The 14071-nt window shown below is 37.9% G+C and overlaps 1 protein-coding gene across 1 annotated transcript in view; it reads left to right on the top strand.

Annotated features, from left to right (window-relative positions):
• The window catches only part of LOC127443196 (NAD-dependent protein deacylase sirtuin-6-like), a 38766-nt gene that overhangs the window by 9346 nt on the left and 15349 nt on the right, over window positions 1-14071 (top strand). Inside the window, exons 3-5 of the mRNA XM_051701786.1 lie at window positions 3535-3717; window positions 12740-12799; window positions 13634-13729. Coding sequence (XP_051557746.1) covers window positions 3535-3717; window positions 12740-12799; window positions 13634-13729 — 339 coding nt within the window. The remainder of the gene's footprint in view (window positions 1-3534; window positions 3718-12739; window positions 12800-13633; window positions 13730-14071) is intronic.

The raw sequence follows: 14071 nt of genomic DNA, 5'->3' as shown, positions 1-14071 counted from the left end.
ATGTGATACTGAGGGCTCCTGTGTGTTTTCCTCCTGTGTTCTAGATATGAAAATTTCACAAGAACACCTGTCTATCAAATCTTGAATATCGCTTCTATAAGTCAGGTAGGGAAAACCGCTGTACGTGCGTAACTGGGAAAACATGAAAAAGAAATAAGATTACAGGATTTCAGAGTGTGTGTGTGTGTTTGCATGTTCGTATATATGCACCAAGATTCATGCCCACAGTGCTCTTGTTCAAGTGAATTTTAATCCTTTTGAGTAAATGGCTCAATTGTTATGGATCGTCCCTCTTTGTAACTCCATCTGCAGTTCAATACGTTAAAAAGTGCACTTCCCTCCTGCTGTTCTCTGAAATAAGCAAAACCCCATCTCTGTAAACCCGAGATTCCAAGCAGCTCAGGCCAGGAGTTCTCATGGAATAACACTGGGAGAGAGAACATGTAATATTTAAGTTGTATTCTTTCTCGTTCTCATGTTAATGAGGGAAAAAAACGCCATAAACCAGCGCTACTCAACACGAGGCCCGCGTTATGATTTCATTATCAGAAATACATTTATCAGCAACCTGTCAAATCTGTATGAATTGTGAGGTGTCTAGTTTCATGAGGATTTAGTTCACTACATTTTTGAATCAAGTTAGAAAAGGAATTCAACTGCAAGAGGATGTTACAAAAAAAAACAACAATATATAATATCTGAGCATGGCTGACGTTATGAGAGCGGCAGTCGGTCTGTGAGCACATTCATACACAGTACATGTGCGCTCACGTGCGGTCTGTCAATCAAACATGCACCCTCGCAATCTCACTTCATGGCGCGAATCTATCCAATCTCTTGAATAGCTCATCAGAGATATGTACTCGTCATGACAACAGTATTTACAGGAAAAAATTATGGAAATGCTTTTAAGTGACCTACACAAAAGCTAAGGGGGGTGAACAAATCTTTGTCACTGAAGGACTTTTGGTGCTAATATTGGACATATCGCTCGTTTTTGAACACATCTCTGGTGTAGGCTATGTGATGTTGAAAACTCATGGTGTTTGTTAATTGACAGTCACAGCGACAACAGTACTGATCTGTCTTTATCAGAAAATCGAACTGTTGCACCCCTTATGTTAAAAACATTATTAAAAATTATTTTAATTCCAAAAAGTTGACCCAAAAATGTACATTTCCTCACCCTCCTGCCATCCCAGATGTGTATGACTTTCTTTCTTCTGCAGAACACAAATGAAGATTTTTAGATGAATATCTCAGCCCTATTTGTCCATACAATGCAAGTGAATGGTGGCCAGAACTTTGAAGCTCCAAAAAGCACATAAAGGCAGCATAAAAGTAATCCATGAGACTCCAGTGGTTAAATGTCTTTAGAAGTGATATTATAGGTGTGGGTGAGAAACACATCAATATTTAAGTCCTTTTTTTGCTATAAATCTCCACTTTCACATCTGTAAGTCACACGTGATGCCTGTTTAACTGAAAGTGGAGATTTATAGTAAAAAAATCAAGGACTTTCGGTGTACTGATCTGTCTTTCATCCACAGAGCTGAGATATTTTTTCTAAATAAAATCATAATTTGTCTTCAGAGGAAGAAAGAAAGTTATACACATCTGGGATGGCATGAGGGTGAGTAAATGTTGAGAATTTTCATTTTTGGTGAACAATCCCGTTAACTAACATTCCAACATTCTTACTATGAAAATGTTGACTTATATACTGTACATATATATACACCGATCAGCCACAACATTAAAACCGCCTGCCTAATATTGTGTAGGTCCCGCTTGTGCATTCAGAGATGATATTCTTCTCACCACAATTGTACAGAGCGGTTATCTGAGTTACCGTAGACTTTGTCAGTTCGTACCAGTCTGGCCATTCTCTGTTGATCTCTCTCATCAACAAGGCATTTCCATCCACAGAACTGCCGCTCACTGGATGTTTTTTTTTGTTTTTGGCACCATTCAGAATAAATTCTAGAGACTGTTCTCTGTGAAAATCCCAGAAATATTCAAACCAGCCCATCTGGCACCAACAATCATGCCACATTCCAAATCACTGAGATCACATTTTTTTATCCATGCTGATGTGAACATTAACATTAACACCCGTATCTGCATTATTTTATGCACTGCACTGCACTGCTGCCACACAATTGGCTGATTAGATAATTGCATGGATGATTGTTGGTGCCAGACGGGCTGGTTTGAGTATTTCTGTAACTGTAACTCTATTGTCCTGTCATGTGTTTGTCCAGTCCATGTTAAATGGAATTTATTTATTGTTAGAACAGTAAAAAAGCTTTTGTACCTCTTTGTACATTTTTAAGGCATCATTCCAAAGTAAAACAGTAATCTGATGACAAAATAAGGTGAGTGGCAAAATATCGGTATTGGGCAAAAAAATTCATAGTCATAGCATCCCTAGTATTTATTGTTGTATTTTTTTTGCTTTTGAAGATTAGTTTCAACCAGTGTTAATTTTTCACACAGTTTTTATTTTAGTGATAATTTCTGTCTTTTTAAGAAATCCTTTTTATGTAGTCAATATTTCATCATGCTATATGCATTAATTTGAGTTAGTTTTACTGACTAAAATAGCATATCATTTTAGTCAACAAAAATAACATTTTAGTCAACGATAATGAGCAAAATGACAAAAACATGTAGCAAACTGTAGCAAAATATTCAAATATTTTGAAGAATGTATAAACTGTATCTGTTGAAAAATGTACTAAACATATTAAAGATTAATATGTTTAATATGTAAGATTAAACAACATGAAAACAGTCCTGAAAACCTGAGCTTCTGAAATAATAGCCTGTAAAAATATACTGAAGTATTAGCTACTTTTTACTCTGCTGTGAATTCCTCATGTTTAAGCAGTTAAGGATATTGCTTTAAGTGGAGCACGTTTTTAAGGAAACAGCATATTCACAAAGCAAGTTATGCATTCTGACAAGTGTGTAACTTCATTCAAGTTTGTGTCTGTGCAGTTGTCTTATTTATTGAAACCAGTGTTCATCAACAAAATTACAGACAAAAATGTTCACTAACAAATGTTTTTTTATTTATTTTGTAAACGATGATAAAGACGAGATGAAAAAGATGCATCATGGTGATAATCAAGCGATTTTAATTAAAACTTTTGATGAAAATATGAAAAAATAATAATGAAAGATATTAACAATGCACTAATACTGTTTTTAAAAGAAAACAAATTAAGATCGAAAATGTATAGAAATCTTTCAAGAATTGATTCAATTAATCCTGCTTGAGTTGTGTGAACTGCGAGAACTGAACACCTGTACACTGAACTTTACTAACGGGTTAATTATCTCACTCAGACACATCCTGTTTGGACTGGCTATGGAGTTTTGAGTTCTGAAGAGTGTGTTTTCAAAAGATCAAGGACAATTCGATATGGCTCTTAAATGTTCGAACACAACAAACCTCTATACTTGTAAGTGAGAACAAGGATTGGAGGCTTTTAACAAAAGCATGTTTGTGATTTGTGTGTTTTTCAGAGGCCCTAATGGAGTGTGGACAATGGAGGAGCGAGGAGAGACACCTCACTTCAACACCACGTTTGAGGAGGCACGTCCCAGTCTGACTCACATGGCTCTACTGCAGCTCCAGAGAGCAGGATACCTCAAATACCTCATCAGCCAGAATGTAGACGGACTTCACCTGCGCTCCGGCTTCCCCAGGTAATCACACACACACACATCCTCAGACGACACGGCCATGGACTGTCCATACTGTCTCAGTATCTATTGTCCGATGCATATTGCGCACAAAAGCAGCACAAGCTTTCACAAAATGGCAAGCTTCAATCTGATTGCTACGTCTTATCCATTTTTCGTAAGAGCACTAATTCTAAGTGCAATTTTCTTGCCTTTTCAATTGGGCATGGGTGGGAGTGTTTACTCTATCTGTGGGTGTATGTGAGCATACTGTGGGTGTATTGTATAATAATGAAGTGTGCCAATCGCATATTGCTATTTTCCTAAGAAACTGGAAATTCTGCTAAGACGTTTGTGAATCACGTCTTTTCTCAACGCAAAGTCAAGAATCAGTTCCTGCATATCATGAGATTATATCAAAGAGCTATTGATCACTTTTAATATTAGCCATGATTTGTGTCTCTGCATATCAGTATGCAAAGGTGCCATCTATGGGGGGGGCATTGGACCATTGCCCCCACCACAATCCCAGCACAAAGCTTGAGAAAATCAGAGATTGTAAAATCAATCAAAATCAAATCAAATCAAATCCGTTTATTGTCACTCAACCATATACACAAGTGCAACAGTGGGTAAAAGACTTGGGTGCAGTTCCAAGCAACATAGCAGTATGACAGTGATGAGACATATACCAATTTATAATAAACATCAGATTTACACATCACAATTTACATATCTAATATACACATACACTGCCGTTCAAAAGTTTGGGGTCACTTGCCTGAAATGTTTCTCATCATCTTAAAAACCTTTTGATCTGAAGGCATATGCTTAAATGCTTGAAATTAGTTTTGTAAACAAATATAATTGTGCCAACATATTAATTTATTTACAAAACTAAAATAAAAAAAATAAATAAAAAAGTTTTTGAAATGGATGACTTGGACCGAATAATTAAGAAAAGCAGCCAATAAGTGCCCAGCATATAGATGGGAACTCCTTCAATACTGTTTAAAAAGCATCCCAGGGTGATACCTCAAGAAGTTGGTTGAGAAAATGCCAAGATTACATGAAAGAGTAAGTGACCCTAAACTTTTGAACGATAGTGTAATTACATCACAATATACAAATAATTATATACAATGTACAGTATACAATACACACAATATAGAATACACATACACACAATTTAGAATACACAGTATACAATAAAAATAGTATATATAAAATATACAGTAGGTTGTATGTGCTATATTGACATTCAGGCTGTCGGTTGATAGTCAGTTGCCAGTGTGTTGTTAAGAGAGAATATAATTTATGACAGTCCAGTGTAAGATTAATAAAGTGCAGTGCTGATGTATTTTAATCGTGGGAGATCAAGAGTTCAGAAGTCTGATTGCTTGGGGGAAGAAGCTGTCATGGAGTCAGCTGGTGCGGGTCCTGATGCTGCGATACCGCCTACCTAATGGTAGCAGTGAGAGCAGTCCATAGCTCGGGTGGCTGGAGCCTCTGATGATCCTCCGAGCTTTTTTCATACACCGCCTGGTATATATGTCCTGGAGGGAGGGAAGCTCACCTCCGATGATGTGTCTGGCAGTTCGCACCACCCTTTTCAGGGCTTTGCGGTTGAGGGCGGTGCTGTTGCCGTACCAGGCAGTGATGCAGCCAGTCAGGATGCTCTCTACAGTGCTGGTGTAGATCCGTGTGAGGATTGTAGTGGTTCATCCCAAACTTCCTCAGCCATCTCGGGAAGAAGAGGCACTGGTGAGCCTTACATTTACATTTATTCATTTGGCAGACGCTTTCATCCAAAGGGACTTACAAAAGAGGAAAAACATAAGCGAATCATCTTAAGAAGACAGTGGTACGAAAAGTGCCATATTACAAAGTTTCACTAGCATCAGAATAGCATTCAAAACAGATTAAAGTGCAACAAGGATTTTTTTTTTTTTTTTTTTTGTAACTGGTTAAGTGCTCGTGGAAAAGATGTTTTTAGCCATTTTTTGAAGACAGAAGGTGAGTCAGCTTCACAGATGGAGTTGGGAAGGTCATTCCACCAACGTGGTAGGATGAAGCCGAAAGTCCGGGAAAGTTTTTTTGGTGCCTCTTTGTGTTGGTACAACAAGGCGACGTTCCTTAGCCGACCGCAGGCTTCTAGTGGGCGCGTAGCTCTGCAGAAATTATTTTAGGTATGCTGGAGCAGACCCAGTGACTGTTTTGTATGCCAGCATCAGGGCCTTGAATTTGATATATGCATCAACCGGCAGCCAGTGAAGAGAGACAAGGAGTGGTGTAACATGCTCTCTCTTTGGTTGATTAAAGACCAGACGTGCTGCTGCATTCTGGATCATTTGCAGGGGTCTAACTGCACATGCAAGGAGGCCTGCAATGAGAGCGTTACAGTAGTCCAGTCTAGTTATGACAAATGACTGGACAAGAAGTTGTGTGGCGTGTTCAGAGAGGAAGGGTCTTATCTTCCTGATGTTGTAGAGTGTAAATCTACATGATCTTGCGGTCTTTGCAATGTGGTCTGTGAAATTTAGTTTGTTATCGATGGTTACCCCTAGATTTCTGACCGTTTTGGAAGGCGTTAATGTAGTTGCACCCAGCTGCATGGTGATGTGTTCAACAGCAGGGTTGGCTGGAAAGACAAGGAGTTCAGTCTTGGCTGGGTTAAGTTGCAGGTGGTGTTCCTTCATCCAGGCCGAGATGTCTGCCAAAACAGGCAGAGATTCGAGCAGTCACTGTGGTGTCGTTGGGCTGGAAAGACAAGTAGAGTTGCGTGTCATCAGCGTAGCAATGGTAAGAGAAACCATGTGCCTGAATGATGGGTCCCAGTGATGTTGTGTATATAAAGAAGAGAAGTGTTCCAAGCACTGAACCCTGAGGTACCCCACTAAGTAGCTGATGTGGCTTGGACACCTCACCTCTCCAGGCTGCCTTCTTCAAAACGGCCTCAGTGTGGATGGACCATGTGAGTTCCTCAGTGATGTGGACACTGAGGAACTTGAAGCTGCTGACTCTCTCCACTGGTGCTCCATTGATGGTGATGGGGCTGTGTTCTCTGTCTTTTCTCCTGAAGTCCACCACAAGCTCCTTAGTCTTGCTGACGTTGAGGGAGAGGTTGTGCTCCTGACACCACCTTGTCAGAGTGTGCACCACCTCTCTGTAGGCTGTTTCATCATTGTCAGTGATCAGACCTACCACCGTTGTATCAACGTCGTATCATAAATGGCATAGAAAAGTGTAAAAACATAAAACATTTTATTGGGTCTCTGATATGATCTAAATACAACAACAAAATTATATTTAATACAACTGAAATAATGATAAATAAATTTTATAAACATTTATCCATGATTCCTATTTATGGGTCGATGCCCCTCCCCCACCTTTCATTAGTTGGCACGGTAATTTAGCGCTCCTTGGTCTACGCCATTACGTTAGCTTGTAATTCCAAGTTAGCTGATCAACCAACAAAGAAAATACAGATAAGTGCATTAAAAAAATCCAGATATGAGCAAAGGCCCATGCTTGGTTCTATATCTTCAACCACTAGCACAGTTTCAGGTACCGACTCTGAAAAATTGAGCACCGTTCAAGATGATGTTTCATCTGCTGCAGCAGGGCCCACGCCAATTCATGAGCCAGACTCTAGCGGCAGTAAAGTTTGCTGCGATGACAATGTCCAAACCAATGACATGGATGAGGATGACAGCAGTACTCAAAACACTGCTAAAAGAGGGCGGATGGAGCCTGACACCAGTTTAACTCGACGCTTCAGGGTTGAGTGGATGGAAAATACACCTGACCAACATTCAACCAGCTAAAGGGTAAAGCACAAGGAATGCACTTCTTGCAATAGTCACTTCTTTGCAGTTATTCGCCAGGCAGGATCAAGCAATCCGCGGACATGACAACTTTGATTCACACAACTGCTAAAAATACGCTCTTTGGACAACGAGTCTATCGCCAGCTGGCTTGAAAGGAAAGACAAGTTCAAAGACCTGTCGCATGATGTTCAAAATGAAATAATCAAAATGCTTGCTTTTGATGTTCTACGTCAGATTCTTGCGGACATCTGTCAGGCAAGACTGTTCTCTATAATAGTGGATGAGACTGCAGATGTTGCTCAAAGTGAGCATCTGTCTTAGGTATGTTGACCAAGATCTAAACAGTTTTGAGGATTTTGTGGGATTTTATGAAGTTGAGTGCACCTCTGCTGCCACTTTGTTTGCTGTCTTAAGTGATGCTTTATCCAGACTAGGCTTGGCATGGTCTGATTGTAGAGGCCAGTGTTATGATGGGACCGCAAACATGTCTGGGTGCACCTCTGGGTTACAAGCCCACGTGAGAGATATTCAGGAAGATGCCATGTTTATGCATTGCAATGCCCACAATGTGAACCTTGCTTTTCAAGACGCACTTGCAAATTCAAAGCCATGCAGAGATGTCATTAATTTAGTAAAGGATATGATAAACATGATTAGGGAGTCACCAAAAAGACTGGCATGGTTTAACTCCTTCCGCACAGGTGGACGCAGCCTGCTCCCACTGTGCCCCACTCGCTGGACAATGCGAGTTTGCAGTGTTAACTCTGTGCTTCAAAACTACAACAGTTTGATATTTGAGAGATTTTGCGGAAAAAACAAACGGGGACATCGGTACTAAAAGCAGTGGTTTTTTTAAAGCAAATGGAAAAGTTTTCCTTTTATTTCACATTACACCTGCTAGTGGTTGTAATGGGACCAATGGAAGAACTTAATGCAGCCATCCAGAGCCCGAAGCTGTCTCTCTTTGATGTGAAAAAGAACACTGATGTTCTGTCAAGCCAGTTGATTTCTAAGCGCAGTGATGCGTGCTTTCACTTGTTCTTCGAAAGAGTAGTGCAGGTTGCACGCAATTCCCCCACTGTAGGTGACCCCAAACTGCCCAGGACACAGCGACGTATACCCCCACACAGATTTCATGATGGGTCCAATGAGGCTACAACGTTCTCTGAGGCAAAGGATTACTTTCAGAATCTGAATTTTGTGGTACCTGATAACTGCGCCACTTGTGTAAGTCAAAGATTCACATCCGAAATGTTTAAACGTGTCAAAAATACAGAGAGCATGGTGGTAGCTAAAATAAATGGAAATACCTCTGCCCTTGAATTAACAGACACTATGATCTCCAGTAAGAATGTCGACATGGATCGGTTGGATTTGCAGCTTAGGCATGCTTGGTGACATATGCAAAGCGTGCAATAACACCATCCACTCGATGCACGACATCAGGGAGTTTTTCAAACAAGAATCTGATTTAAAAGTACTTTTTAGCGAGCCAGTGAAAATGATTAAGTGGTTTTACACGTTGCCAATCACAGCATGCTCGACAGAACAATCATGTAGTGGTTTATGAAGACTAAAGACCTTTTTTAAGGACCACCACAACCCCTCAAAGACTAAACCATCTTACCATTCTCACACACACAAGGAGAGAACAGATCAAATTGACGTGAAGGGTGTCATCAATGAGTTCATAGACCGCAGCGAACATAGGAGTACAGATGCCAAGTTTTAAGATAGGCCCAAGTTTTATTGAAAACATCTTGTTACATTGATATCAGATATCCACTTAAATGCCAATTGACCTAACTGTTGCACATTTAATCATTTAACTGTATGATACAATGTCTGTTGTAGATCTTTTCTGTTACCCACAATGTGGTTTTATTATTATTGATAGTTTATGTTTAAAGGTGATGTGTAATTTGTTCAATGCTAGAACATTTTCTCCTATTAGCTATATTAGCAGAGACAACTGAAGTAAAGCTTTCACACATCACCTTTAAGTCCATTTGACATTGAATGCCCAGGCTCTCTACGTTCGACAGAGCTTTTAAAAGTGATAACCGCTGTCTCATCTGTTGGTCATTTACTGAACCGCAAGCTCTGATCTCTTGCAGTATGTACTGTACTGTCAGTGGTGGAAGCTGTTAAATAAGGCCACATAGTAAGATTTTATTGATTGTGCGTTTTTTTTTACATTTGACATAAGTTGGCGCCCATGTCAATATGAATAATAATTATTTTATTTTGTATTGCACCTTTCCAAAGCTCAAAGACGTTGTACAGAAATTAAACATTAAACAGAGAAACATATGACAAATATATATTACAAAACAATGAAGAATGGGAGAGAAGCAAAGCATATTTCAAGTAGGTGAGACATGTGCGAGCAGTACAAGAGCCAACTGTCCCAGAGAGGCTAATAGAGAACATACATATACACATCACGGTCCGGAGCAGTGCAGGCAACAAACAGAGCAGGGGATGCATTGCAAACAGCCACTTTTCACTACCAAATTCTTTGGCTAAATGTCTTCATTTGTATTGATGTTGCTTGACATGAAATGGAATATATAATAGGACATAGACGATGCAATAACCAGAGAAGAACTTCATAATTAAATTGCAAGCCCATTAACGGCCACTAACCCATTGCACCTAGACTTAGTGCATGCTTGTACGAAAATATCAAAGCTTCATACCATGAAGCATTGCAAATGACATTGTCAAATCCAAAATAATGGTACAACATAACATTATGGCTTGCAGCTTCTACAGAAGCACATCTCATCGCTTAATCTCAGAACTCACGGTAGGTGTAACAAGAGCATGAATTGGATTTTTCTCTCATAGTGTTCTGATTAAAGTTCCATGACCTCTATGTGTGATATCAGATGTATTTTGATGATTAGCTCTTAATTATTTTCCTGTAAGTGAATGTTATCAACTTGTTTGGCAAGATACTGTAAGTTGGAGCTCCGTTGGAGCCATGTTGAATATAGAATTTTGACATTATTAAATTGTGTTTTATTTGGGTAGATGTTATAATTCAAAGCCCTCAGCTAATAGACATTGTATAAAATATTATTATTAATAATTTAATATTAATAACATTTACTTTTAAAATGTATATGTAATAATTTAACATAATATTTTATAAAATATTAATAATGTTTTAATTTGCACCTGTTAAAAGGAATTTTTACTCCAGAATTACAATTATGTCATTATTTACTCACCCCCATGTTGTTCCAAACCTGTGTGGGTTCTCTTTTTTTTTTTCTTAGTGGTGGAACACAAAAAGGAGAACTTTTGAAGAATCTTCATGAAGCTCTTTTCCATACAATGACAGTCCATACTGACCACTGTTGTCATTTTCCATAAAGGACCATTAGATTTGTGTGCTATCTTCCAAGTATTATGAAACCATTTGATAGCTTTGTGTGAGAAACAGTCCGAAATTGATGTTATGAAAAATTTATTTAAACATTTTGTAAAAAGTTGTACCGAACATTTTCCCCTCCACTGCAGCTCTCATATCTCCTTCTCCATTCATTTACATTTATGCATTTGGCAGATGCGTTTGTCATTGAATGTATTCATTTTATCAGTTTGATAGTTTGCGTGTTCCCTGGGAATCTCCTGCTGTTGAACTAATGATCTTGGCATTGCTAGTGCAATGCTCTACCAGTTGAGCTACAGGAACCTTCCTAAACCCACCGAAAAAATAAAACCATTCTAAATCTGTATTATTTGTCTTGTGTTTCAGTAAAAATATCTAAACATCTTAAATTAAGTTTACAGTATTTTCCTTACCCAATTGACAAATTGTTTTTTGCTGTTTGAAGTATAACCCCACTAATTTTGCTAGATATTTTGCTTAAAAAAAAAAAATGCCAATGGGGTAAGAAAAACACTTATTTCAAGATATATTCTCTAAAAACAAGTCTTATTATTTTACACAGCTTCACAAATAAATGTATCTTGTTAGAAGGATATTTAGATATTTCAGCAGGAAAAAAAGACAATAATAGAAGATATTTCTGGCAGTGTTTTGTCCTATTGCATTCAGGTCATTTTTGACCCGGGAGAGGTAGATAATAATTTTTAAATACCGCATAGTTTTTATTACGGGAACCAAACTTTGTGACTTTGTCAAGACTATCAAAATACATATAATATATATAGATTTATTTATTTTTTTTCAGATTTTTTAAATAAAATTGTTTAAGAGAGAGAATCATTTAAAAAAATGTTTTACATCTTTTGCATTCTCTGGTCAATTTTGACCCGAGCATCAATTGTGGATTTACACATGATATTATGTAGACTTTTTTGTAAATCTATGAATACGATTTTTACTTATAAATATTTTACTTACATTTTGTGTCTTTCCCATACTCTCTTACACCCTTTCTTTTGGGGGGGGGGGGGGTGCGGCATCTTGTTTACAAACATGCACACACACATACAAATACAGTCACACACAGACACACATTTCTGTACAAAACAGACATGACAGATGTAACAAACATAACAAATACACTAAATCAAAGGTACTACTGTCTAAAGGCGGTGTGGTAAGAGGAAAAAGTTAATGCACACATTAGTCTAAACAGGGCTTGAAAGAGGAAATTGTCCACATTTTACTCTGCAGCCATAAGGTGGTACAGCTGGACCTTTGTCCCAGGCCTGGGCTTGAGGGGCAGGGTCCACAGAAAGGGTATTCCTTAAAAACATAGTAATATATTACAATAGTATTAATGTTGTATACTTGAGTTGTACAGTAGTTTTGATGATGTTTAGTTGAAAATTAATATGTTGGTTTCATAACTTTTGACCACCAATTTGTATTGAGCAGTTATGAGTAATAGGAAATTCATTCAAATTACTAGTCATTCTCACATTAGATGTTAATATGAATACAAGTACTATTAACAACATTTAAGATACTTTTTGATAGACATGTGGTCACTATGAACTGTTGATTTATAGAGAAGAAGAGCATAAAGATTCTAAAGATTCAAAATATCTAATTTTTGTGCCACTTGGAATAAAGAATGTAAAGTAATTAAATAATAACAATTACAATTTTGGGGTGAACTATACCTTTCATATAATGCCTCATCTCTTTCTGGATAATAATTCAAATTCTTATTTGGTTATTTATTTCTCTCTCTCTCTCTCTCTCTCTCTCTCTCTCTCTCTCTCAGGGATCGGTTGTCAGAACTCCATGGGAACATGTTTGTTGAAGAATGTGAGAAATGTGGCAAGTATGTAATCCTTCTCTTTGAACATGTTACATGTTAATAAGGTCTGTCTGCAAAAGTCTAGACCAAAAGAATAACTGTGTCTTCTGCTGTAGGCTAACAAGCGCCTTACAAGACATTCATAACCATTTTAAACAATGTTGCTATGTTACTGGTTGTGAAGGGCTAATAATGGTGTGCAGAGAGAGAAACAAAAATACTTCCATTGATTTATTTGACCAGCAGCATTTTACTAAATGCCAAAATAGGGTTTAATCTCTGATATTAATCGGTGTTAAAAGGATCATTCTTTTATGTTGCTCCAAAGCCATATTAATTTTTTTTTTTCCAATACAATGAAAGTGAATGGTGATAGAGGCATCTCCTTTTGTGTTCCACAGAAAAAAGTCATACAGGTATGGAACAAAATGATGGTGAATAAACAATGACAGAATTTTCACTTTTGGTGCATAAGTGCGCAAACACCACAAACTGTATGCACTACATCCTAAAATATAATTCCACCAGTGCTGTGTGGAAATGTAGTAAAAAAATAAATAAATAAAATGAAAGAAAAATTAGTCTTTAATGCTATGCCCTAAAGCTACATACATTTAGAATCTCCAAAAACAAGAAACATATTGATTGGGTTTATTTTCCCAGTGGAGACTGTATGTTTGACATTGACTGGGTGCCGTATTGATTGTGTATGTGCATCATAGCTATGTATCTTATAGACCATTTGAGGATGCTGCACTATTGATCGCATACCAAAGTCTTTATCAAAGGCGTAAACGGGTCGTCCGCAGGTATTGTCACTGGCATAGCAATAAGCACTTTTGCCGTGGGCTGTTTCAGGCAATATGTTCGGGACACGGTAATTGGAGTGATGGGGCTGAAGCCGACCGGACGATTCTGTGAGGAGATGCGTTCCAGAGGACTCCGATCTTGCAGGTAATTGCACATTTTTAAAGAGGAATCGACCTGATTCTTTGTGTGTGAATTTAAAATCTTAAATGCATGGATAGTTCACCCAAAAATAAAAATGTTCACAATTTACGCACCCTTATGTTGTTCCAAACCCATTTCACTTTCTTCCTTGCAAACACACAAAAAAAGATGCAATTAAATCGAAGGTGACTGAGGCTAATATTCTGTCTAACATCTGTTTTTGTGTTTGCAAGGAAGAAAGTGAAACAGGTTTTTTAATTGGTTGAGCCGTTTGACAAATCAGCCTGGTAGTTCATTAGCGAACTGTTCAAAATGTGGATAATTTTTCAAAATCATAATCCAGTA

The sequence above is a fragment of the Myxocyprinus asiaticus genome, chromosome 6, assembly GCF_019703515.2.
Source record: "Myxocyprinus asiaticus isolate MX2 ecotype Aquarium Trade chromosome 6, UBuf_Myxa_2, whole genome shotgun sequence".
Taxonomy (NCBI): Eukaryota; Metazoa; Chordata; class Actinopteri; order Cypriniformes; family Catostomidae; genus Myxocyprinus; species Myxocyprinus asiaticus.
This window is presented reverse-complemented; position numbering and strand designations above follow the sequence as displayed.